This window comes from Falco punctatus, assembly GCF_963210335.1.
Source record: "Falco punctatus genome assembly, chromosome: Z".
Lineage (NCBI taxonomy): Eukaryota > Metazoa > Chordata > Aves > Falconiformes > Falconidae > Falco > Falco punctatus.
In genome coordinates, this window is record NC_137586.1 from 44,745,125 (window position 1) to 44,772,402 (window position 27,278).

Sequence of the window (27,278 nt, forward strand, 5' to 3'; positions counted from 1 at the left end):
GGAAGGATGGGGGGACATTCAGAATGATGGCATTTGTCTTTCCAAGTAAATGTTACACATGACAGAGCCCAGCTTTCCTGGGTATGGCTGGGCACCTGCCTGCCCATGGGAAGTGGTGAATGAATTCCTTGTTTTGCTTTGCTTGCACATGTGGCTTTTGCTTTACCTATTATACTGTCTTTATCTCAGCCCATGAGTTTTCTCACTTTTGCTCTTCCGATTCTCTCCACCATCCCACCAGTGGACAGTGAGGGACCAGCTGCATGGGGCTTTGTTGTCAGCTAGGATTAAACCATGTCACTACTGCTCATGATAGTCCTGTGGGCAGGTTGGGAGTCAAGTGCCCCAAACCAGCACCAACAAACCTTTATTAGTCTGGAGGCCAATGCCATGCACACTTCCGTTAGGGATGGCTCCTTCCCCTGCTGTTAGGTCTTCAGACTGTATTGCCACCTTGCTGAATTTACCCTGGAAAAATGTATTAATAACTCAGACGTAGAACAAAGTAGCATATAGCAATATTCAGAGATATGCAGGAGTTTGAACAAATCTCTAAATGAAGTTGATAGATCCCACTGTCACTACAGGTTGGACAACCATTTGTGTTCTGGTTCCCTGTCTTATTTTCCATTGTACATATTTAAATAAGTCTTACACTTCCCTGTAGCACAGGTGTAGGCACTCCTCGATCACTGATAATTTCCCCAGCAGGAAGCAAAATCTTTGTGGCACACAGAGTTCTCTGTGTTTACACAGTCACACAATTACTGATGATGACAACATTTCTTTCAATGGATTCTTTCTTTAATGGATTCACCTTCTTTAGCAGGGTGGTGTTATGCTGTGTATTAGCAGCTCTTCTGCCAACCTAGGACACAGGAATTCTTAAGCTTGTATAATGGGAGGCTAATAAACGGCCCACAGTTTCTTAGGGCTTCAGCTTCATTTTCACCTCCTCAAAAGCTAATACGTTTGTCTCAAAGCATCTCCATGGAGGACTGTTTCATTGCCCTTCCTTACTCCTCTGCTTCTTGTATCACAGTTTTCTTCTCAAGCTCTTTTAAGCACAGGAGGGTACAGTGCCATCCCCCTGTGATTCTGTGAAGTTCAGATCTATCACAAGACAACAGACCGTGGGAAGTTTGCTGTAAATAGAAAGGCAGAGTTCACTGCTAGTGAATAACTCTGCAGTTGTAGAGTATTTGTCCCAAAACAACAACTAAGATTAGCTTTCACAGAAGGAGAGAACAGGGTGACTCACCACTGAAAGGCAAAGGTACTAATGAAAGGCTGCTTTAGCAGTGCTTAAATGCAGCTTCCTCAGCAAGCAACGTTCTGTCCTGCTGGGAGAGAAGAAGTATAAAGGATAACATAACCTACCTTGTTTGGAAGTGAACTGCATCTCCCAGTCTGAACTGTACAGAAAGTAGAAGAAAATAGGATGTAAGAAGTGTAGTCTAGCTGAAGGGAGAGGAAAACAGGAGCTGTGTGTTGGACTAAAGGATCTAAGCTGTATAACTGAGCTACCAGCAGTGATGGTGCCCCCTGATTTCTAAGTACCCTGAATCAAATGATGAAAAGACTTCACTTATCAAGCCTAACTACAAGTAGAACTGCTCTGTTCCAACAGTCCTGTGAACAGGTGTCAGGGGTCTGTTACCAGCAACAAACCTTCTCCTACAGGCTAAAAGGCTGTCATGGACTTCCAGGTCTGGAAACTACAGTCTCATCCTGGAAAAGAAAGACCTTTCCAGCTCTGTCCTTTGCACTTCCTCACCCTACCTAACAAATGGAAGTAGATACCTGTTTTGGTGAAGCAAGGCTTGTCAGCTCTTTTCATAGGTGTTGAAACAAGATTAATTATTCCTGTTACTGCAGCCATTAGCTACACTCTTCACTATCAATCACTTACAACAAACAAGAAGGGCAAATGTCTGAATGAGAAAGAACTGCAGATGGACATTATTGTGCTCTTCCTCACAGAAGGTCCATTAGGGCCTTTCAAGACCTATGCAGGAAGCTGTGCTGAGAAGCATGATGTCTAAAAGAGCACAGAGCTGAACCCCAGCAACCATGGGTACTAATTCTGTTATCATGTTCTTTTATCCAGGATTTGTATGGGAAGGTGTTCTCTCTTTCATGGTCTGCAAACTGGGACCACGTTGTGGAAAAACCAAAAGTAATCTCTTATGTCAAGAACTTTGTGTTAGCCATTGATCTTTTTTCTTCTTACGCTGGGGCACCAATTTTGTTCTTACATGAATGGTCATATGAAAACATGAGGCTCCATGTCCTGATGAATCCGCGAATGCTGGACTGAGATTGATCTTTGTGTCCATTAGAACAACACCTGAGGCAAGAGATTCCTCCAAAACTTTATTGCCGTCAGAACATATATAACCACTATGGAAATCTGCCTCATTTGATGGATTTGATTTTGTTACCAACTTCCTAGATACCATCTACTTTGTTCCTGAGGCAACATTTTCCCATGGTCCCAGCTTGTGGAACATCACCATTATAAGCACCTGTGTGTTTGATTTCCATTTATCTGTTGGTGGCATTGCTCCTGTGTTTCCCTTTAGATTCATAATGAGCCAGCTGCTACAGTGTGTCCTCAAGTTGTAGTCAAGGACACCAGCTTCACATGAGGCAAATAGGTTTTCAAGGGCTGTAAACAGATTATACCTTCAGAGTGACTGATAAATGTCAGGGGGAAAAAAGACCAGGTATCTGGTACTGCCAGGCACTCCAAGGTCAGTCTAATGAGCCCTGTTAAGAGAGGAAATCAGAGATCAGAAATTCATCATTGTCCTCTGGAAATAACGACTGGAACAGCAGAATTAAAATAGGAAAGGGCACAACATGTTTTGTATTATGAGTTTCATAGAAAATCTGGACAGTCACCCTCAGTGTTCTTTATAATTTCAAGGATCACTGAAAAAAAGGATGAGGATCACAGGCCAAGGCTCCCAGTTCCTTGATCCCAGATCTGATAGACTGAGGGCAGTTTGTAGCTGATGGTCCAAGGCTGGAGGAAGGAAGCACAGGGCTGTACTGGGCTGCAGCTCTGCCCCTGGTCTGTCGGACCAGGCAGCTCACTGAGCCTCAGCTGCGTGGACAGAGCCCAGGTGTCGGGAAGTGGCCAAGGCAGGAAGAGCCTCTAGCAACCAAAAATAAAGGGGTATGAAAAATCGAGCAAGATGAAGAGATATGAGGGAGACCAGCTAAATGGGATGAAAGGGAGATAAGAACAAACATACTATAGAAATAAAAGAACAAAGTTTAAGATAAAGGAGATGTATAGAGCATTAGGCCCCTCTACATCATGCACATGTAATTCCAGAATGAAGAAATCCCAGTGGAGTCAGGAAGGGCACATGTTCCTGCCAGGAATACTTCTGCCACCTCTACCACTTCCTCAGGATGCCTCTACCTTGTTGAGAAACAAGAAAGGTAGTTCAGGCTGTAAGGAACTGCATCTTACTGGCCACAGCTATTTACAATATTTAATAAATATGACTGATACAGCAGATATAACAGACAACCCCATATAAATAAAATTGCATGAGCAAAATGTTTCTTTTACCAGTTTCACATTGGGATGAGGGGGAAAGAACTGCTAAAAAACCAAAGCGAACTGCTAAAAAAAAGTGACCACATCAGAGTGCTCAGCAGTGAAGTATTTAGTATTTCCCTAGAAGCAAAACACTTGGTTCAGGCACAATCACTGTGTTACAACTTTGGCCTCTCTGTTAACACCACAAATGAAAGTGTGAAGTGTGGAGGTGGCTTGCAGCCGTATAATGCCAAGACTACTGTTTATCTTCCCAGAGACCAACTGGTCTGAAATCCTGGAACTGAGGTGCCCTGATGGTTACAGGGCACCATCACTGCTGGTAGCTCAGTTATACAGCTTAGATCCTTTAGTCCAACACACAGCTCCTGTTTTCCTCTCCCTTCAGCTAGACTACACTTCTTACATCCTATTTTCTTCTACTTTCTGTACAGTTCAGACTGGGAGATGCATACATGCATCCTGGAACTCCATACATGGAGCCACCACCTATCTCTACGAGAATGCATAGGGGAATCTTTCTTGTAAGCACTGACATTTTTGGGTTCTGTAGTTGTAATATGAAATATTTTTCATTCACCTAGAATTATATTTTATGTCTGATCTTCATCTTTACAGTTCATTTCTGAACTCCTGTTCAGATTTAGCCCTACTGTCTGCAATATCAAATTTACGTTATTGTCAAAAGGCTGCATTTTGAATCAAGATTGCAGATGTTCAGGTTCTAAGCAACCACAAAATAATCTTCATCCAGAGGGGTATGCGCAAGTATCTCTGAGGCTTTTTGATATCTACAGCACTTTTTGCCTGGTAAGGTTATGAGCTTTTAAGTTAATGCCGGCTTTGTCTTTGCAGTATCTATGTTGCCATATATCAGAATCAGTAACTTAAGTTTAAAAATGCTCCACTGGCTTATGAAATTTTATAATATATTTAATGTAATACTCCAGATAGTCATTCAGCCCCTCTGTTTTATTTTACAAAAGTCAGTATGTTTTTATTGCCCTACACAGAACTTCAAGAGTTTGATGGATATTCTTGCTTTTCAGGCCATTACCATCTAACTGCAGTGGCTTTAAGAACTGGTGGGGGTTTGGTTTTTTTTTTTTTCATTTTGAACAAATGCATGAATACCAGTGACAGCAGAGAAAATGAAATAAGTAGAAATTTATGGCTAGCCAGTCTTGTTCTGCTTGGTCATAGTGATGATTCACTCTCCCTTTCCTTGTTCTCCACTCCATGCAGTATTTGACACTGTAGTAGATGATCTTTTCATAGGGAAACTGTTAATGAAAGCATTTTCTCTTGCACAGAAGTTTCAGGCCCAAATGGAAACAATAGCTTGACCAGAAGTAAGAAACCCAAGGACTTGCATGCATTTATTCTTCTACATGGCATTTTCTTTTTCTGTTCCTACACAGGAGCAAATTCCAGCACCGCCTTCTTTGTGTTTACCTGCCAAAGCAGAGGGTAAAAAAGCCTCACTACATCAATCTCACCCCTTTGCTTGCTCGGTGGACCTGGTCTGGAGCCAAGTCTCTGTTCCCTAATCCTATTGCAAATGGTAGGGAGAGAGGAAGTGGAGCCTGATGAGAAGTGTGTAGACCTGAGGTTCCCTTCTCCAACCTGGTAAGTCAGCAGTGAGCATAAGCAAAGCAAATTGCTTACTGTCGGGCGCTGAAGGGATTTACTTTCTCCTGAGTCACCTCCTGCTCAGCAGTGTGTGCAGCATGACCTGGTGAGCACAAAGAGGAAGGCCAGCCACACATTACTCTGTGCCAGCACAGTAACTCCTTGAATTCTTTCTTTTTCTTAGAAAAGCACATTTGGGAAGGATTGTTTTAAGAGGTATTTCCTTATTTTCTGTGCTATTGCAAAACTAAGCCTTTTCATTATTAAAACTGTGTTAGGTGTCAGAAAACTCAGTGGGTGCTAATGCCCTGCACAGGCTGTACAGGCACCTAGCACCAAGCAGTTCCCACTGTGGAGAACTCAGTACAGGAGATGATACTTCCCCCCAACTCATGCTGGAGCTGATGGGACCACTTCTGCATTCCTTCTCTCTGCTGCCATAAAGAGTAGAAGGGCAGGCCCCAGGCTAGCAGTGTTTTTTAAATAAACAAGTCACAGAGAAACAAAGATGGTGATTCGTGGAGGTTGCTATGATACCTAAATCACATAGACTTAGTGCCATTCATGGGAGTGCAGTCCCTCAATGTACAGGAGGATTTCCTTCTGCAGCCTACAGGCAGACACAATTCAGCACTTATACTGCAGCATGTATTAAACCCCACCAATCTAATAATATGTTCATTTGCTGACCCCTAAACAGTACTCAACACTGCAGCACTGTAGCTATGCCATGTAATGTGGATTACAATGCTGATTTGGAGTTACAAAAGAGGATCCCATTTCTCTTCCCCTTTCTACCAGGGTAAAGCTGCAACAAATCCACACACACACACACACCCCAGCACCCTACCCATTACAGTGGTGGTGCTGGGTAAGTGCACCACCACAATGAAATTCAGGTTTTGGATTGCCTTGTGTTCCCAGAGGAAAGGCAGCTATGTGAGGCAGAGTAAATGATAACCTTTAGTAGTCCAAGAAATGGGTGCTGCTTCCTAACCGTTAGGGTCTGCTTCCAGTCGCAATAGCCCCAAAAACAGCATTTATGGGAAATTCCTATGAAGTTTAATAGTGAATTACAAGCTTTCTATAGAATACTTAAAACAAACCTTTTTTTGCAGCAAGGATGTAATTCTCCATTCAAACCTATTACCTGCTAAATTTCTGTGGAATTTTACTGATTTCTTTCATGTCCAATGCAATAAAGCTTTTCCATAGAAGAAACCTGCACCTTTACTGCAGCCTACACAGATTCAAGGCAGAGTAAATCTGTATTAACAGGAGGTAAAATTACTACTTTCCTGTTATATACAAGGTGGGAAGTCTCTGCTGCATAAATTCCAAGCGTTTGATACGCAACAAAAAATCACTTCATGCTAAACACAGCTTGTTTCAAAAAAATATCATTATAAGTTAGGCTTAACTAACAGCAAACTGAAAGTACTCCACAGTATTCACAGAGGTCTCTCCAATAACTACCAGTGTTAGAAGAATACAGAGGGTGGGTTTATGCCTGCCATAAAATTAATGCTTAGGGTAGAGTAATAGCACAGTTGAATTTAGCTTCTGGTGATTAGTAGTCAAAAAAAAAAAAAAACAAAAACCAAAAAACTACAAAAAACCTCTGAAAAAACAGCATGATGTTACTGTCCAAACACATAGAAAAGCCGTGTTCATTTTAAGCTCCATTAGCAACACAAAGGGATAGAAGAATCTGACACACACACACACACACACACTCTGCCAGTGGCAGCAGTGCCAAGGCTTCAGCTCACTTCAGAGAGACCAGAGGGCCTGGAAGCAGGAAAACTGGTAGTGTTGCTGTAAGAACAAGAGCACATAAATATTAGAAGTAGATGCCAGGCTGAAAAGGCACATGAGATTGCCCCTGTGCTATACGCAGCAAGAGCACTGAGATCAATTTTCTCTTCTTTGGTGTCATGAAAATACAGTTCAGTCACTTCTGATGCAGATACAAGTACTGAGTTTTCTGTGAGCAGTAATTATGTGGTGGAAGCTCTGTCATCTGGACAGAGTCCTTTGATTGCAAATTCGAAATTTATAGGCAAGAGACTTGAGGAGAGAAAATAAAATTGGTCTCAGAAAATTTCTTAGCACCATTGCTCCTTATAGATGGTTCTGCCAGCCAAAGACTGCCCCATTTCAATATGCCCTTAGAAGGCTTCCCTCTTTCCCCTACCTTCTCATCTCAAGACACTCAACACATGCTAAGGTTTGTTTGCAGTCTTGTTTGACAGCAAAGATGAGGAAGTGGGTGCTGCAGAGCTGTCTGAGTAAGGTCAATGCAAACCACAGGTTTCCATACGCAACAGAGGTCCCCAACCAGCTTCCCAAAATGGTCAAAAGGTGAGCAATGTCTGGCAATCTAATTTCCTACACATGTATGCTGAATATAGTGAAAGTATGGGACATCAGTATTTCAGCATCTAACACCTTGGCACGTGCTTCTAAACTGTTAAACAGAAGGTCAGCCTTGTCTTGTCCTATCTGCAAGTTGGAGAGAAAAGCCCTTAGAATCCCAACTCAAAATGAGTCTCTGGTCCTCTTTTCTTTCTCCTCAGTTTCTTGTTTTAATTTTGAGTTTGGTTTTCTTGTGTTTTGTGCAAACTAGTCATACAGAGAGAATTATTTTTTTTGATTCAGTGCCTCTTGCTGAAGGCATGCTGCCTTTCTTCACCAAACTTGTAATGTGACTATTGATGTTCCTAGAGGTTTTTGTGCATGTCGCTCAGGGTATCTCAGAGGAGCAGAGATCTCTGTGGCAAGTTCTATTTCAGCAACAAGGTGTGAAAAAGATATAATTTTAATATCATATGGAAAGCCTGCAGGTATTGTAAAATACATAATCAATATAATGAAAAATAAAGTAATTATGCCTGGTGTGTAGCTAAAATAGTGTAAACATGAGTGTAATTGAAATGAACATCGTGTTTGAGCAGAAAACAGCAAATGTGATTACCATAGTGCAAGCATTAGGAAAACAGTGTGGGATGAAGCCTAGAAGAACGAAATGAAGATGGCTCAAGGGGAAACAGAGGAGCAGATCTTGGGTGCAGGCTGATCCTTCACTTATATAGCCAGTAATTCATAATTCTCATTTAAATCCTAAAGAGGGAAAGAAACTCAGGACTGGTCACTATTCCCTGTACCTGCAGCTTGTCTGCAGCAGACTCAAACTGGTGATCCCAGGGGTTTGACAGGCAATGCCGGCACAGAGGCATGCAGTATTCATCTGGCTCCTGGATTTCTCTTTTGGTCTTCTGACAAAAGGCCTTACTTCTTTCTGTAGAGGGGTGATTAGCACTGCTCCTTCATTTAAAGTTACTGCAGAGCTTAAACCTTTCTCATGCAGAAAATGTGGAAGATTGCCTCCCCAAGCACCTATTCACCAGCCCAAGCTACTGCCGCTCCTGAAGTGAAACACTGCTGGCAAAGTGTCTTGTAATGGCCATCAAAACCTGCTTCAGTGGCTTTGATTGAAAGTAATTGTTTTCATTAATTCTTTATCTATATGGAATAGAAAATGGTGCAGGCCAAATCCTGACCTCAGTTACATCTCGCTAAATCTGGAGGAACAGTTTAATAGCTGTAAATGGAATGTAAAATGTAAGTGGTCCATAGACTGAGCATAAAGAACACTGCAAGGATTTTTGGTGTGTCTTTGCACCAGGTCAATAAAGCTAACACAGCAATACTTTATTTCATTTAGGCAAAATGTATGTGGGCCACAAACACTTATTTTTCATGCTTAAAAATATTTCAGTAATAATACAAATGAATAAAATATAAACAAAGATGGGGAAAGGTTTGTAAAAAATCTTATTTCTGCTTTTGTAATACTTTTCTATTGAACCCTATTAAAAAAATAAATAAATCTGTTCTTTGTTGCCATAGCAATAGATTCCCAGGGTGAAATTATATCATACTGCCTTTCTTCTAGGTTTCTGCAATGTGCAATCACCACCCACTCTCCTTCATTACCGTCAATAATCAGCAAACCCTCCCCACCCCCAGCCTCTATTCATCTGCATGTTTTGGGGTGGAGGACATGATAGTTATTGTTTTGACAGGTGTAGAGAAGCCAAGTCAATTACCATCGTGCTGAGGGAGCACAGGGCGTGCTGTCTGAAATGCCTCCAGTCCAGTCCAGTCCAGTCTCCTCTGAGGCGCCTGTAAGCGCCCATCCATCCACAGCCCCCTACCTCTTTGCACACATGCTAATTGCTGGTGTCAGCTCTACAACACTGAACTGTGATATGCGGGGAGGGGTGGGAGCAAGCACCTACACTAGCCTGGCATTGCCAAAGCAATGTCATGTTTGAAGTAGAACCCTGTTTTCCTGAGGTAACATGCTATTGCATTAACTCAGTGTGCCACCTCACCCTTGCACCACAACTTCAAAATGAACACCTCCGTAGCAGATCAACAGGCAGAGCAGAGTCTTGCAGAGCACACACCAGAGTCTGAGGATTAGAACACAACACAATGTAATTTAACACATTTGTCCCAGGGGAAAAGAAAAAACAAACAAACAAAAAAACCTAACACCAAACAAAAAAACCTGGCCTCCATGTCATTATTCTGAAACAATATACAGTTACCACTCTTTTGCTGAGTATCTAGCTCTGCATTTGGCTGTATGGGTATTTCTCCAAGGCTGGGTTCAAGCATGCTTTTTTAACATTAAATCCCCCAAATCAAAGCAAGTGGTTAAATTAAGTAGTTAATTCATGTTAAACACTGACCTTGCTTAAGTTATCCTGGTCCCATTACTTTACAGGACTGAGCCAATTTATTTTGTTGATTTACAGCAGCTGAAGAACTAGCCCTGGATAACTTTCTGACATTTAATATTACTGAACATCTTTCACTTTGTGCTTTTCTAACAAAAATAAAAGTTTCTACTTGTCTAAATAGAATGTAATGTAAAAAGAAAGAAAGAAACAAACAAAACCATAAAACCCAACCCAACCCAACAAACAAAAAAACCCCCCACAACCAAAAAAACCCCACCAACAGTGCTTTGTGCAGTATTATACATTAGGTCTTTGCAATAACATGATAGCTGCACATCAAAAAATAACTGCATGACAGAACTCCTTCTCCTTGCCTGTCAGTTAAATTAGCTGCTAAATATGGTTTCAGGTACAAGACTCATCATTGTTAATGCATGTCTTTGTTAATTCAGGAACAAGACATTCTGAATGCTTACTTCCCATTTAGTAATTCTTTATGGATACAATAGTATCTATTTAAGCACTATGCATGTAAATAATGTATCATTTTTCTAAGGTGATTATGAATGAATCATGATGTTACTTTTATGCTGAGAATAATAAAGTAACATTCTGTATTTAAGTGGCGGACAAACCCATGCTACTCCCCATGTCTTGAAGTCAAGAGAAGCCTCTGGGTTTGAAAAGCAGTCCCTTTATTTAAGCACGAGTAAGAATTTCACCCTTTGTTCTGCAGGGTGATGCATGCTTGGAGGCTCACCCAGCAGAGTGACTACAAACTCTCCAGCCTGTACCTATATAAGCAGTGGCATACTTCACCAGATTCAGAGTTCACAATGCTGTGTCTAGCATCTAGATCTCCAGATCTCTTTTGCCGAATCTCAGCTACAGATTCCTGCAAGAATTTTCCATCCTAATGGGCAACTGTGACAATCACTAATAAAATAAAAAAAATATTTCTTTTGTCAATGACAACAGTAACACCATTCATCACACCAGTTCTATTTGTAGCTGATGGGCCTCTAGGGTATTTGGAGAAGGAAGGTCCTTGACTCAGGATGTAAAATCTTACTGGGACGGTTCAGTATGTAGGTATATGGCAGCTACTCTTCCTTTGAAAATTGCACAGAAAGAAAATAATTGCCAAAACGCAGAACAAACCATCCGTCCATCCTAGTAGCTCAACTCATTAAGAGACATGTTCAGCTTTATCTGTGACACAATAATAATTAAAGGTTTACAATACTACGTGAATTAAAGTCATGCTGGGAGGGATTAATTCAGCTGGGGAAAATAGATTCTACCTCCCTTTTAAGACACTGTGCATCATATGACATGGGAGGTGCTCACTGCTGGCCATCCACATTGTAGCTGCATCCTGCATTGCTTTGGAACATATTTTTTTGGCTGAGAGCCCTTTTTCCACCATGGTTATTCCCAATTCACTCCCAGCAAAAAGGAGCTACCAGAGAAACTGTCATGACTCCCTGATCCTTGGCAGGTTATCATAGCCACCTGTACCAAGGTGGAACATACTTAGGTTGCATTACCTTGATGTAACAATGCAGCTAGGGGAAATGAAGGGGATAGGGAGGGTCAGGGGACCAAAATTCAGCAGGCAATGGCTGAGCATCTCAACCGTTACTCTTTACACCAAATAAAGTTAGAGATCGGCTTCAGAAACTGGCATTTCATCAGGACAGATTTTTTCTATATACCACAGAGAACTTCAACTGACCGGATTACAGCACTCAAACAATACACAGTATCTCTTTAATCAGCCAGGCAAGATTAAGTGTCACTTACACAACAGAAGCCTCTTGTACTTTCTTCTATACTCTTTTGCTTGGTGAATTCACCAGTCTGCAAAAGCTTAGCTATGCTTCTACCTGGCTTTCTGCATGGCATGTATGCAAAAGCACTCTGCAGGAGCAGAGTGTCATGCATAGTACAGTACCTGGGCAAAGAAATCACACACAAAGGAAACAGAGCGTAAACTTCAAATTTCTTTCTTCAGAAATTACAGCACAAATGTTTCATTGCTTACTGTATGGGGAGGCAAGATAGGCAGATGGAATGTATGGGCATGAAGCACGCCAAATGTAATTACTTTGTCTCCCAAACATCTAGGTGACAACTCCATGGAGACATACTCAAGGATGTTGTAGATTCATACTCAAGGATGTTTTGCTTTTGGAAAAGCCCAAATACACTGAGCAAATGCTGCAAAACAGTCAAACAGACAATTTTTTTATATGCTAATGATTTAACACATAGGCATTTCACCAACAGCTGGAGAGTGCTAATCTCTTAAGGCTCCCCTTGTAGCTAGTCAGGATGCCAAGCAGCTGATAAGTTCATCCCATCCCATGATTTTCAAACTGCTGCCCTTGGTTGCCCAGTATTTTGAGGAACCTTTATCATGTACTACTAATCCAGCAAAAGAAATCCCCCACACTTTTACCTTCAAATATCACCTGCTGTACGCATTCTGGTTTAGCACTAGTCAAGTCTTGAGTTATGACCTCTTCTACAAAAATTGTGATAGGCACATGCAAGCACTGGTGTGAAGATAGAGTTTTGGATCAGCACAGCATACAGATTTTGAGATCCCCTTGGCAAGTGTTTTTTTTCAGAACAGAGGACACAATAGCACTAGCTGTAGTAACGAGCTACTTAATATGGACTCCACAACGTTATATCTGTCATGCCAGACCTACTGAGACAGGAAAAATCTGGGGCAGCAGTTAGAAGCATTAATGACTTTATGTCTGGATTTTCACAGTACATCCTCAAAGGAAACACCACCGTGTAGGTGTCTTCACTCACAGGAGCTGAGGGATGCAGTCTTAAGGAATAGATGGAACAAGGAGTTAAGCATTAGGATAATATCTTTCTCCAGTCATCATCACTCTCTTCAAGTGCAATATTGTGTAAGTCAGACTGATCCTCTAGACATTCTGCCTGTACAGTTTAGTCACATTGAGCTAAAAAGAGAAAAAGAAAAATCACTTTCAGCAATTAAATACACATCTGTAGTTTTGGGATTAAACTCCGTATTGCCCCTCCACTTCCAATGCCTTATCTGTAAAACGATTACATTAAATACTATTCAGCATTTATTTCTAAGGATAAGGCTATGACAGCTGTATTACCATACTATGCCAAAGGAATTTGAACCCACAAGTGGCTTTGCCAGGCAGCAAGCCAAGGCCAAGTGTCAGCAAGCATGTTTCCCTTCTAATAGCTGACATCGGCAGGAAACTGGTGTGAGAGGTTTGGCTGACTACAGCACCAAAATACACCGCCACAGGCACTATTCCATCGACCTCCTCTGCCCTCCACGTGGCTTTGTCTAAAGGTGGTTCTCATCCCTGGCAAGTGCAGTGAGTGCCTGTTCAGCAGCTGCAAGCATAATCATTTAGCAACCCTTGCTGCTACAGGGGTGTAGCAAAGGATAATTAAAGCAACCGATGTTTGTAAAGCGTTTGGGGACTGTTCAGTGGAAGTCATTATATAAATCTAATTACCCTTATTAACTTTTTTCTTTTATATATATAGTTCGATTTTTTTGTTTGTCTTGTGACTTGGATTGTAGAACCTCCCTTAGAAAAAGAAAAAAGAAGAAATAGAGAGAAAGACAGGACAGCAAGTGCTACCTCATCCTGTCATCTACTACCTTTGGAAACCTACTGATCTGAGTAAATATGTTTTCATTGTATCATATATGACTGATAGGTGTGCTGAACTTTTACATTTCAAAGCTGAGTGGCAGGAATTCTAGTACATATTGCGCAAGAAACTGATGCAAAGCCCATAATTTTATGATAGTAAATGTTATAAATGATTATTATTATTAAACATGCATACCACAATACTGAGATGTCAGTCAAGTTCAAGGTTTATAGCACAATATACTGTACAAATAAGGCCTTCAATTTCCCTGTAAAATTCCTGAAGTCGTTTGAGAATTACCAAGGATTTCCAGCAAGTGTTTTCTTGATTTATTCTTTCAAATATAGGTTAGGAGTATTCTTTGGTCTGACTGCAGAAAATTTGCCAAACATGCTGTTACATATATGGTAGGTTTTGTTTTTGTAGAAAAGCAAACTCTTTGAGCTCAGAATTAAAAAGCCAAAAACTCCAAGGAATTTCTCATGCCACTTTAGAATACATATTTTATCTCAAGGAATATGTAATCCTATATGCAACATAAATATATATTATACTATTAAAAGTAACATTTTAACTAAATTTTAACAAATTACACATTTAACTTACTGAAATACACAATAACAAAGTCTTTGTCAAAATGTTTTGACTTGCAGTAAATCTCTCCAGAAAGAAATAGTACTGCCAAAAATGTAATCACTTGCCGTTTGTTTTCTATTAAATAAATACACAATAACACAGAGACCAAATCTACACAGCAGAATAGTTATAGGAAATCTAAGTCAAAGAGGTGTAATTGCTATTTAGTTCTGATTGTGGTTAGTGGTTATTCTTAGGTCATTTGCCCTAAGAATCTCGATCTTAATTCAGATTCAGGGAAAAACCAGTCCACTGTAGATGTGAGTGTTCCTTTTTCCATGGACAGCTTGAATTTTTCAGTGCCAAAGAGCTGCCCTATGAGGACATCATTGTAGAAGGGATGGCGTACAGCTTCGTAACCCAAACTCAGGAATGCTTTGCCCATGATCTGGGTTTGGGCTTCGATTCAGAGAGATGCTGAAACATGCACTTTTAAGCCCTGAAGTAGTTCAGATAATCTGCTACTCACTGGTCCAAGCCAGGTATTCAGTTAATTGCCTTACCAAACAGAGGCTTCACTGGGGGATGTACATGATATGGGCTCCTCAGGAACAAACACATGAATTAGCAGGTCCTAGATTAGCTGTAACTACCTTGAGAGATGAAACACTTTTTTTTTAATGAGGAACTGACATAAATACCTAGAGAATATAAGAGGAACTAATCTTTCTGTGGCGCTTTCAGAAAAGTGATGCTGATAATTTTCTATAAACCTGACTTCTATGTGTCTTCTAAAACACAACAATAAAATGTATTTTAGCAATTTTTAACAAAATAGTGTTTTGTTTATTGACTGAAATGCTAAGGAATGATTTTCCAGCATGCAAAATTTACTCAGCACCACTTAGTTGAGTCTAGTTATAGTGCTAAAAGTATTGCCTTATGAAGCTACAGATCCTGCCGCCTTTGTCAGCAGCTTCAGGCCTCTGTGAAAGCAATCGATGGACTCAGTCTAAATGTCTGAGGGATGTGAGCCCTAATCACAAAAGTCACTGGCACATCTTCATCTCCTTTTGTAAGAAAAATGCTTTGGGTTTACAAAAACTGAGTGGCTCTGTGACATTAATGATCACCCTCCCATTCTGGTGTCATCCCTGGCATTTCTGATGAATATGGAAGAGCGCCTTTCAGGGGCAGTAACCAGATTGCCTTGTGAGAAATTAAAATGGGTTTGAAAAATCTATGAATCAGCACAGAGAACATCACACACAACCCAGGAAATTTATTTTATAGTTATGTCAAAAATAAATGCTGATCTCATAAAAAGAAAACTATACACAAAAGAAATAATAGCCAGTCTAAATAGTTTATGTTCTTTGCCATAATTAGTATCTTAGATTATTAGGAGAGACATCTTACTTGAATGACAGAAACAAATCCGACAGTGATCTTGAAAAGATTTATCCTGAAACAATACACTTAATATGCCTCCTTGTCTTTATCTTCATGTAGAAATGGCTGTGTAGATTCAGTAGCAAAGTGGCTAACAAGTGCTATAAATCACTTGACTTGCAGAAATAATGCAGCTTTCATTTCACTTAACACTGCTTGGGGATACAGATGCTTTCTGCAAATTTTAATTATTTGTAATATTTATTGAGAAACAGAACACTTGTTTTTCTACATAGCAAAATACACATGAACCACACGATGTAGTAAGCTGGCAGGCACAAATCAGTCCTTTGAAAACACATTTGTTGTTACTAATCTTGCTACTGATCCTCTTTCACACTGAAATGATCTTACCGACATCATCACTCCTGATTTACAACAGTATAAGTAAAAGTTAATCTTACCTTATTATTTCTGCTATATTGCAATAAACAAAAAAATACACATTGGCTTGAAATCATGGAACCATGAAATCATTGAGATTTTGCTACTGAGTTTATTAGGGTTGGATTTCATCCAATGCGCTATTAAACCTGTAAGTGTAAACCACAATCACAATTGCTGAATTACATTTGACAGCAGTTTAAAATTATTTTTCCCATTTACTACATGTGTAATCCAATATCATTGTCATGGAAGTTGATGAGCATTTTGAAAGTATAGAAATGGGGCTGGGTTTTCACTTAGGTTAAACGTTCCTAGACTGCAAGATGAGCACCACCAGGAATAGACAAGGTCTTTCAAAGTGGACTACATCAAACACAGCCGGTTCGGTATTTCTCTGAAGAGACAGGAATGGTGCTTCAGCTGGCAAACATCCTTTGTACCTGTGTATACCAGGGACAGAGGTGCCTCAGTGGCTGTCTTCCCTCAAGTGGAGCGTGACTCCTCCTCATGCACACAGCATGGGGACATGTGCTGTTACTGCTGTCACAACAGTATTCAAATACAACTCTCAGGTTCATTGAGGGGCCTAAACAACAAAATCCAGGCATCCCAGACCTAGACAGAGAGGTGACAAAACAAATTTCCCCCTTCAGGTGTGGGCATTAAATGAAAGGGAAAAGAAACATTTAAAGTAATTAATTTTTCTGTTGATCCTATGCATCTCGGTAATTACCTCAGTTATGGCATATTGATTCCAACGTGTATCTGCTCCTACTTGAATCAATAGTGAAATTTCAATTCTTCAGTTAAAGTGGGACTGGGTCATAGAGGAGGAATACTGAGTTGCATGTTTGAGAAGTGCTTGCAGTGCAGAATACATACAAGCAACAACAAATGTTACTGTATGAGCTCAGGGTCATCATAAAAAATCCCAAAACAAGTGAAAAACATCTGGAAATCAAGCAAGGCTAGAGTGCTTCAGATTTCAAGGGCTGGCTCCAGTGATTGTCCTCATTTCCAGCAAACGAAGAATCTCTAAAACCAAAATGAACTTTTGAACCTGTATCCAGTGTTCGTTAGAAACCTTGAGCACTGTTGAAGTTCTGACAACCTGAAGCATGCAAGTCATGACTTTGAAAACCTGTTGGAGATAAATATGTAGAAAACAGGCTGAAGTCAAGGCAGAGCATCATACTTCTTTCTGCATGTCTGGCTATAAATCAAACAGCGAAGGGTGCATAGTTCTGAATGTAACTCAGTCTGAGGAGACACCACTGTGCTGCCCTCTTTGAAGATGGCTTTATGTAACTTGCCATCCAGCGATCCATTCAAGTGCCCTCCCTTCATTTTACAGATGACATCAGTGTAGGCACAAAAATTTTTGACGCTTGCCCAAGGTCACACTGTGACTCACTCGGAAAATTTCAGGGCTTCTGTACTTGTTGCCTTGTACCTGGAGGAGGCCAGGCTCTCTCAAGTGCTAAATCAAGTAAGTGTAAAATCATATGGCCGCACTGAACTTTTTTTCACCTTTGATGAGTAATTCTCTTTCTGAGAGACCTCGAGAGTTCAGCTGGAAGTTAAAAGCTGTTCAGTTACCCGACATCATGTACTGGCGCAAGGCTGAACAACATGAATGGAAGGAAAATAGAGCAATGAGGAAAAATCTTGCCTGCAAAAATGCAAAGACCGGTCAAAATTCTGACTTGGCGTGGTGGGACCAACACACTACAGGAGCCATTGCGCGCTGGGGAAGCTGAACCTGAGCAGCACCAGCACGCGCGAACGCAGGGAACGTTGGCGAACACAAAATACAAGGTGCAACACTCCGCAGAGACCGTTCCACGATTTTGTATTTTTAAAACGCCCATTGTTCGAGCCTGGTGATCAAACGGCACCTGCAGACCGCACCGAAACGCCCACTCTGCGAAGCGCCCGGGAGCCACGGCGGCGCCACGGCCCCCGCCCTGCGGCGGGCTCGGTGTGTGCGAGCCGGGACCCCCGGTGCGCCCCGGGCGGGCTGCGGCCGCCCGCCTGCCCTCGCCGCCGGCGCGGCCCCGGGCAGCTCCCGCCACAGCGGGCGCGGGGTGTGTGCCGGGGCCGGGGCCGGTGCCGGGCGGTGGCGGACCATGGCGGTCCCGCGGGACGGTGACCCCTCGGCCCCGCCCTGTCCCGCGGGGACCGCTTTCCTGACAGCGCAGGGCGCGGCGGCGGGCGGGAGGAGGCCGGGGCCCACCGCCTCCCGGCTGCCCCCAGCCCCACCGCACGCTGCCCGCGGCGGAGGCGCGGCCGCCGAGCGGGGCGGGGGCGGGGGCGCGGGCGGCGGCGGCGGCGCACACAATGGCCGCGCCGGGAGGCACTGGCAGGCCCGCGCCGGGCGGGGGGGCGGCAGGGCCACGCCGCCGCGGGCACCCCCCGCCGGGCCGCACCTGGCCGCGGCGCACGGCGGCGGGGCAGGGGCGGGCAGGCCGCGGCGAGGGGCGGGGGGGCGGGGAGCGGCTTCTCATTGGCCGGGCGGCGGAGCCCCGCGCGGCGGCGTCGCGCCGTGCCTGCGCGCCGGCCGGGAGCGGCCGCGGGGCTGTCGCCGCCTCACAGGTCGCGGAGCGGCCGGGGCGCCGCGGCAGGAGCAGCGGCGGCGGCGGCGGGTGAGGGGCGAGCGGGCGGCGCGGCGGCCGGCACCCGGCACCGGCAGCCCCTGCCCGGGGGCGGGGAGGGGAACCCCCGCCTCGCCCTCCCGCCCTCGGCCGGGGTCAGGTGCGGGGATGCCCGGGGGTTCCCGCCGCAGGCCCGGCGGCACGTCCCGGTTGACTGGGCAACGGAGCCGCGGAGGAATGCGGCGGGCGGCCGGCTGGGCGGCGGTGCGGCTTCCGCGGAAGGGGCGGGGGCGCGGGGCGCCGCTTTCTTCTCCCGCCGCCCGGGCAGGGGCAGGGAGGCGCCCCCGGCCCGCGGGTGCCGCTTCCCTCGGGGTGGGCAGGGCGGGGGCGGCCCCGGCGGCGGGCGGAGCTGCCCGGCGTGGGCAGGGGCGTTCACGGCCGCGCTCCTCCGCAGGTCGCGCAGTCGAGCGCGGGGCGGCCCCGTCGGCTCCGGGGCGCTGGTGATGAGGGCGCCGAGCAGGGGCTGAAGCCGGCGGCGACCATGACGGTGTTCAGGCAGGAGAACCTGGAGGAGCACTACGAGACGGGCGAGGACCTGGGCAGGTGGGTGCGGGCCGGCGGCGGGCCGCGGCGGGGGGGCGCTGCCGCTGAGCGCGGCGGGGCAAGGGATAGGGGCGGGCGCCGCTTCTACCCCTCGAAATGCCCCGCGTTGCCTTTCCGCCCGCTCTGGGGCGCCCGAAGCCGGGAGAGGGAGTTGGATCTTAGGAACGGTGCGTTTGGTTTTTTCATACGGATCTGAGGGGGCTGTGGAGCCGGGCAGCTCCCAGCCCTCGGCTTGGCGCCCGCCCGGGTGTGGTGCGGGCCGGGCTGCCGGCGCCGGGGCAGCTGCGGCAGCGTGGGGCGCGGGGCCGGCAGCGCGGCGGGGGACGTGGTGGGCTGCAGCACGGGAGTTTGCATTGTGTTGGCAGTGAAGGGCTCGCTGTGTATTGTGTGTTCGGTTTTACTTCAACAACACGATTTAAGAAGCGAGAGAAACTCTCGTGTTTCGTCAGTCGTGCAGCGGTGAAGTTCGCTGCCTGGGCATCGCCGTTGGAGCTGGAAGTCATATCCGGGGATGCGAGCGGAGCGCTGCAGGTGAAGCGCTGCCTGCTTGAACCTTGATTCTTGAATGCTGTGCAGTGATCTCCTCCGACCTCAAGCCTTATCATGCCTTGTTTTTTCAGCGCTTTCCGTTTTTCAAAGCTTCTTTTATGTGCAAGGCCTTTTCATCACCTGTCCCCTTTCTTTAAGGGGGAATCCAATTGCCTTTTAGCATAGCAGTATGGCAGAATCCATTTCTAGTGTTCATCTTGCCAATTTCAAAGCTTGGGATCAGTGTTTAATTGTCACAGGGCAGCATGTGTAGGGTAGATGATCCCATGTCTGTCTACCTGTGTGTACCTTTCCAGTGAAGGGTCCAGTAATAGCAAATGCAGTGAACAGGTCATTGGCATAGGAAGAACTTAGAAAAACAACACAGCTTCTTTAAAAAACAAAACCAAAAAATAACAACAAACCAACCAACCAAACAAAAAGCCCTAACGTTATGAGAAAGTTCATTGGACTGTATTTAAAATAAACCTCACCCCATTTATATACAAGCTTGTTGCAATGAGTTCTACAGGTATGTGATGAATATGTACTTTTATTTTCACATAGTGTTCTTTTTTCATACATCTAGAATGGCAGGCTGTGTTAGACAGCAAAGTCATATTAACTTACTGGTTATCATGGTAGAAAGACATGTTATCATGGTAAACCATAAGTTTAGGTTGGGTGGTCTAGATACTCTATTTGGATAGATAAAATGTTTGAATTTGATTTCCATGCTTTTTGCAAGAACACAAAGTGTACTGAAATTCAGGTTTAGGTTTCTGCACTCTTAAAATTATCCTTGTGCTTACAGACACTGATACATGATTTACTTTATAGAAGGAAACAAAGACACAGATCTAGAAATTATCTTATATTCATCTATCTTAATTTTCTTAAGGCCCTGCGGGGAGATGATGATGTCAATGTGCTAGTTCAGAAAGTGTTGAGGTATATGTAACTTCTCTTGTATTTATTTTAAAAAGAAAGTGTCAAGTGTTTGGTCATCCATACATATGTATGAAATAGAACAATTGCCCTTAGGCTAATTACATAAGAAATGTTTAAAAATACGGGGATTTTTCCAAACAGACATGCTTTCAAAGCCACATGTTAATGTTAAGCTCTACTCTAGTTTTTCCTTAAAAAAAAAAAAAAAAAAAAAAGGTAAAGAAAACTAAGGATCTCATCATTTTTATCTACTTTTGTGGGACAATACCAGTGGATGGTAAAACATTGTGAAATGTTTGGCAGGGCTTTTGCTTTAAAAATTGAATGCAATTATTTAAAAGAGCCAAGGCTTTCACTTCAGCATCGCTTTGAGATACCAGGATTATTCCACTGTGAAGCATTGCCATAAAACCATAAGAGTAAGCAAATCTCGGGATAATTGTTGTATGGTTTAGTTCAGTGGTGTTTTAAACATCTTTTTAAACTGAATTTTCTAGGGTTGGTTGCAATATTCTCTTGTAAATCCCATCCGCTTCCATTCCTCCTTTACCTTTTAGGTAGGTTTCTCACCGTTACGTTTGCATATGAATGCAGTTGCAAATGTGAACCCTGAGGCTCAAAGCTCAGAAAGCAGTGAATATTAAAAACACCTCTGACTTTAAAATTTCTTGTGCTTGTATGGGAACCCACATCATGATTAAATACTTGAGCTAAGCAATGATGAAATTTTAATTTGGAATAAGCAAAATTCCATTTTGCAATATCAACGTGTTTCCTCCCTTCTTAGGGAAGAATTCTTTTATTTCCTCTTACTTAGCTGCAGTCATGCAGCAAACAAGGTGAATAAATGAACAGATGAGTTTTTATTAACAGAGGTGTGTTTGAATGAATGGAACCTGAAGTTCCTAGGCCAACCTGCCTTTTGAGAAAGCTCAGTGAAGATGCAAATACTCAGAAACTTTAATCGCCACTATATTCCCTTGTAAATTATTTAGCAGTCTTCATTACCTTATAATAGTTCTGACAGTAACTGGAATAAAAATATCATTTGAATAAGAAAGTGATGTAAGAAAAGTATCTTGAAGAAAGTAAATAAGTTGTGTAAATGAAATTTTTGATAGAAACTCATAAAGGAGGTTTAAACGCAGCTTGACATAAAGCCTAGAGTTGTTGGAAACAAGGAAAATGGATAAGGTTTGCCTGGCTTGAAATAAAAATGCTTTAAATGAAATAAAAAAACTTTCTAGTTTTCTGGCATTTCACAGTACCTTTGCAGAAAAAGTAATAAACAGTCCTCTCTCATTTTGCCAAAATATTTGGGTTCTGTTCCATTCTTTGGTTTGTTTTGATTTAAGCCTGGGGAGAATAAAGAAAAGAGAAACTTGGGATTGTGAATGCTGACAGCATCACCCTTATTTGTCTTGCTTGTACATGATTTCTTTAACACGTTCATGGCTGTTGAAGTTGGCTTACCTTAGGCTTTTGTACCAAAACAGTCCTGTGAGACCTGTGGATCAGATGTTGTCATTAGCACAGAGCATGGAAGACTGAGCTCTTGATCATTGTGTATGTTGCATTGCATATACTTTTTTTCCATCATAGAAATTTGAAGTGATACTTGCATTGTTCAGATGCAGGCTACCTACAGATGTGTTAAGTAATCATCCAGCCGTGAAATTTCAAGAGGTGGTAGAGATTATCATGAAAGAGCAACAAATTTACTAAAGCTATTTTGTTAACTTTAATTCTGCCTGCAGTTGCGTGTGGTGTGACTGTGCATTTTAAATACCCAGCAACAGAGTCTTTACGTCAGTCTACCCAAAACATAGGAATTGGAGTTCATCAGTATTAAAAACCTCACCATGGTGAGCATGCAAATGAAGACCTTAAAACCAGATCAAACTAATAAATTTATTATTTTTTTACCCTCCTGTGACTGGCCTTCCTTGGGAGTTGCTACAGTACTGTAAGAAATGCAGCATTGCTTAAATAATTACAGGGAGAGGTACCCAAATAAAGCTATGGTATACATGCGTGCTGTATCAAATTATGTGAATTGAAGAGACTTCCTGGTTTTACAAACAGCTCCATTCTCTTTCACCCCCCACCCCCCTGTTTAGTTTTTTCTTTAAACTTTCATGTGCTTCCTGAAAGAGATGCAGATTACTGCAGTAAAGGTTTGGACTTGGAAGAATGGTATTTGGATTGCACTATGGTTTGCAGTTTTTAGAATCTTGTCGATTCGAAATGTAGGAAGAGGTATCTAACAATTTTAAACTTCAAACTTGTTTGGACCTGTTGGATTCACTAGGGAAACATTTGCAACTTGTTTTATAAAAGCTATGATGAATCTCAGTGGTTCTGGTAACCAGTTTGTTTCTGCTTAGTAGCTTACTAAGCAGAGACACTAACAGTAAAAAGCAGTAAGCTAACCCTGCTATCTAAGGTATCTAATAGCTGTATCACTTGTGAGAGAAAAATGCATAGGCTAATATGCTGATAAGTGAGAAAGGGAGTTGTGCAAATGTGTATTTACAATCTGAAAAATGTTCTTTTGCCTTTGAGTGTTGCGTGAAAAGAAATAATTTTATCTTCCCTCACCCTCTGTCCAGATGCTGGAAACTGATTTCTGTAGTCAGCAAGCTGCAAAGGCTGTCCGTCATCTATCCACACGCCATAACTGTGATTACATTGCACTTCTGTGTTGGGAGGAAACTAAAAACACCAAACAGAAAATACTTGGATGGCAACTAGAATTTGACCTGTGTGGCACTTTTCAGGCTTGGCAACCTAAAGTAATCTTGCTAACTTGCCGACGTACTAAAATTATGCAAGTATTGTCAAGCTCTGTTGTGAGATGTATAGGATGTGAAATTCCTTTGAGGTGATACTTCTTTCAGAGTGATCACTTTTAAAACCCATGCCAGTCATCTTTAATAGTTGTTATAGTGTAACATCTTTTCCTATGAATTATCAGATTAAAAAATGATATGTGGAGGAAGGAGCAATGTGAAAGATGGTCTGGTAAGACTGAAAGTATTGTATGTAAGGCATAAAATTTTTAACTGTCATACACTGACATTTTCAGTGTCTGTGTTCTTGATTTTCTTGCTGTAACCTCATTTGCATTGCTCCAATAAAAGGCATGTGTTAACTGTTTTACCCCTGTATGAAAGAAAAGGTTAAGTACTGAAGATGGAGAAGGTGCAAACCTCTGTGGTGCTGTTTCCTGTGTTATTTGTACAGGCACAATGATAAATATTGCACATGTGGAATTCATTGCTTCCATAGTACATATATATATATAGATATATATAGTATGTGTATGCAAATTCCAGTAGAACATGATCATTACAGCACATTGAGTGAAATATATGAGTTTTTCTGGGACAAGGACCTGGGAAGGTCATGAAAAACTGGCTACAAGTTGCTGTTTGAGCAGGTAGCATGGTTCGTTGGTTGTTGATGGTGTGTGTTTGGCTGCTTTTTTTTTTTTTTTTTTTTTTTTTCCTCTCTCCAAGGGTTGAAAATTGTGAAATTCAGATTACAGCAAAGAACCCTTTCTGTGCTGTTAGTGAACTGTGTAACTGTTGTATCAGTCTTGTTAGCTCTCAGAGGAGATGCTGGTTATTCTGTGCTTGTCAGCAAGTCCTGGCCCTGGTGGTTGTACCGGTACAGAAAAAGGCGGCCTCATAACTGGAGGAAAGTGTGGTGGGAGAAATTATTATTTTGCCTCTCAAGTTACTTTACCTTCTAGCTGTGTCTCAAAATGCCTCCTTTTCGCAAATGCATAATAACCTACAAGCTGCTGATTGTGCAGGCTGCAAGAGGCTGTCACCATACAGTGCTACTGGTGACAATTACTGCCTTGTAAAATGTGCTGAGAGGTTTGCTTCATAAAAAGCACAAGAGGTGCAGATGGTTTTTGGGTAGAACTGCTTGGTCCTGCTTAGTTTTATTTCTCGCTCTGGGGGAGAATAATGCCTGCTTTGTAGGTTTTTTTAAATGAAGTGTAATTAAAACTAGAGCTTGCTGATTATTCTGTGCCTTCAGTTTAAAAGCACAAAGCTTTGTAAATCTAAACTCATCAGGAAGCAGATAAAAATGGTCGTCTTTGATTTCTTTTCTAGCCAGGCTCAGTGAGGCACAATCAGTACCGGAGCTGGTATGTTAGGGGTGTGCTGAAACTTCTATTTATGTCTTTCTGGGCTTTACTTTTTTGTCCTTCTTTGTTTGGGGGTAGTGGTGTTTGGTCTGTCTCTTTTTTTTTTTTTTTTTTTTTTTTTTTTTTTTCACTCCCCATTATCTCCCTTTACAGATGTTTTGAGTACATCACTTTGTCTGCTGCAGCTGTGTGTACCAAAGAGAAACTGGCTCCTTTAGCTTAGGAGAAGGGAGGCCAAGACTATGTTATCATGGGAGCTGTGCACCAAGCTCAGTCCACACTGCTGGTGGCTGAAAGGAGCAGTATCACTTTCCTCTGTTGTGTGTTTCTGTGTAAGGTGGTGTTTGGGGGTTTTTTATGTAGTAGTGTGGTCAAAGGGGGGGAAAAAACCCCACCACCTTGGACACTCAGATCAGTTGAAAGCAGTATGAAATCTCAGCCTGCATGGAGTTGTGATTGCCTCCATAAATCTATGTCAAGTTAAATATGTAGGAGGGATGGAGGTAAAGAGTTACTTTACTACAAGGCAGAAGAACATAAACCAACAACAAAGAAGTTAAGCTGGAAATTAGGAGAATGACAGACAGTTCAGTGATTCTAGAGTAGCTTTGACAAATGGTTGTTGCATTTGCTCAGAGGTATTCAAAGGTGTATCATCAGTTCTTTGAGGAAATCAAATGTTTCCTGTGATACCCACGGCTGGCCTTAATGGCCAGGTGTCCTCCTGTTTTTGACTGGCTTGGTTAGCAGACCTGTGCAACTGGTTGGTACAATTTAGTATCCTAAGAAAAGGTGCTAGTTAATGCTGTAGCTCAGTAGTTGCTGTTTCCTGGATGGTAGTGGTTTGCATAGGAGCTCTGTTTCAAATAATACTGTTGTTTCTCAGACTGTATTTTGACCCCAGTGCAGGAAGGTAGGTGACACAAAGGAGAATTATCCAACAATCCTGAAAAGCATTCATCAACTTCATTCATTGACTTCCCATGCTGTCATGGTTTAACCTGGCAGGCACTAGCTGCTCACTCCTGCCACCCACGCCCCTGCACCTACTCCCCCCCCACCCCCACCCCCCCGATGGGGGAGAGAATTCGAGGGGAAAAAAAAGTAAAATTTGTGGGTTGAGATTTAGTAGAACTGGGTACAAAGGCTGTGCCAGGGAGTCTAATATAGGTAATGTTGAACTTTGAGATTTCATCACCTAGGACGTGATACAGAAAGAGTGGAGCCTGCATGTTTTGGTCAGTTGTTGTTTTCCTGTAGATTTTGGTGCAGTTATGGAACGTGCTAATGCCAGAGATGAATTGAAGGGCCAGGTGTCTCCCTATAGCCTTGTGCATCTTGCTACATCCTCCTTTATATGGTATGCACAACTCTGATTCCTCCATTTCAAAGACTGTTGCTGTTCTGTTACAAAGTGAAGAAGAGATGCTCTGGTGATGAAGCTGTGAGGAGAAGCTTCTTGAGAGGAGATCTAAGACTTTGTTACATTTAGCCCAGCACCACAAAGCTTGGAGTGGTGTGACTTTTAAATGCACTGAAAGAACAAAAATACTTGGGAGGTACAGAAACTTTAGAAACTAGATTTACATTTACAGTGTTCGCAGATGAATCTGCAGGCTGGAAATTGGAAGGCTGTTTGCCTCCAGGAGAGTGAACTTGAGGACTTGTCTTTGAAGTGAAACCAATGTGAACGGAGAACGTAAATTGTATCAAGACTGAGCTTGTAAAATTAAAGGGAAGGACTGCATGATACTGTCCTAGGAAAGGAGGAAGCTGGTAAGGATACAGTCATTGTGGGTATCTTAGATTAGTTTTAACTCTGTCTTTCAGAGTTCCATTCCCAGGTGTATTGTAGTCCTTGAGGATGCTGTTCTTTTGTAGTAAAGGTGTTAAATTTTCAGTGTGTTGGAGTTTGGTGGTTTCTTATAGTTGTGCAACACGTTGATGCAGTGGAGAACATCTTGTAATAGGTGCTTTTCAGTCAAGTCCAGAATAGTTCACATGGTTTAAGACTGCTGTGAAACAAACACTGCACTGAGTAAGACACATGATGGTCTGCAACCATATTCTCTTTTGATGTTTTATTTCCTTTCCTTTATTCCTTCCTGATGACACAAGCAAATGTGGTAGACAATTTCCACTTCAAGAGGCGACTCTGTTGAGGAGGAAGCATCATTGCATGGTTGCCCAGACCATGTGCATGCATTGAGCACCAGCAGCAGGGACCTTGCTAGTGCAGTGATGTACCACTCTGCTAAAGCAAGTCTTCACCAGTGTCGTCTGCAAGCAAGTTAGGAAGCTTAGATGGTCTTGCCTGTACTTAAAAAAAAACAAACAAAGAAATCTTTTACTGTGTGTTCACAAACATATTGAAAGCTTGGAAG

General features: G+C 42.8%; 1 protein-coding gene across 2 annotated transcripts in view; it reads left to right on the forward strand.

Moving 5' to 3' along the window:
* The first annotated feature begins 17,231 nt into the window (after positions 1-17,231).
* The window catches only part of DAPK1 (death associated protein kinase 1), a 91,991-nt gene continuing 81,944 nt past the window's right edge, over positions 17,232-27,278 (forward strand). Inside the window, exons 1-2 of one of the 2 annotated variants that reach the window (XM_080373204.1) lie at positions 17,232-17,871; positions 19,102-19,250. In XM_080373204.1, coding sequence (XP_080229330.1) covers positions 17,734-17,871; positions 19,102-19,250 — 287 coding nt within the window. In that variant the 5' untranslated portion in view covers positions 17,232-17,733. The remainder of the gene's footprint in view (positions 17,872-19,101; positions 19,251-27,278) is intronic. The other variant, XM_080373205.1, reaches the window with a different exon arrangement.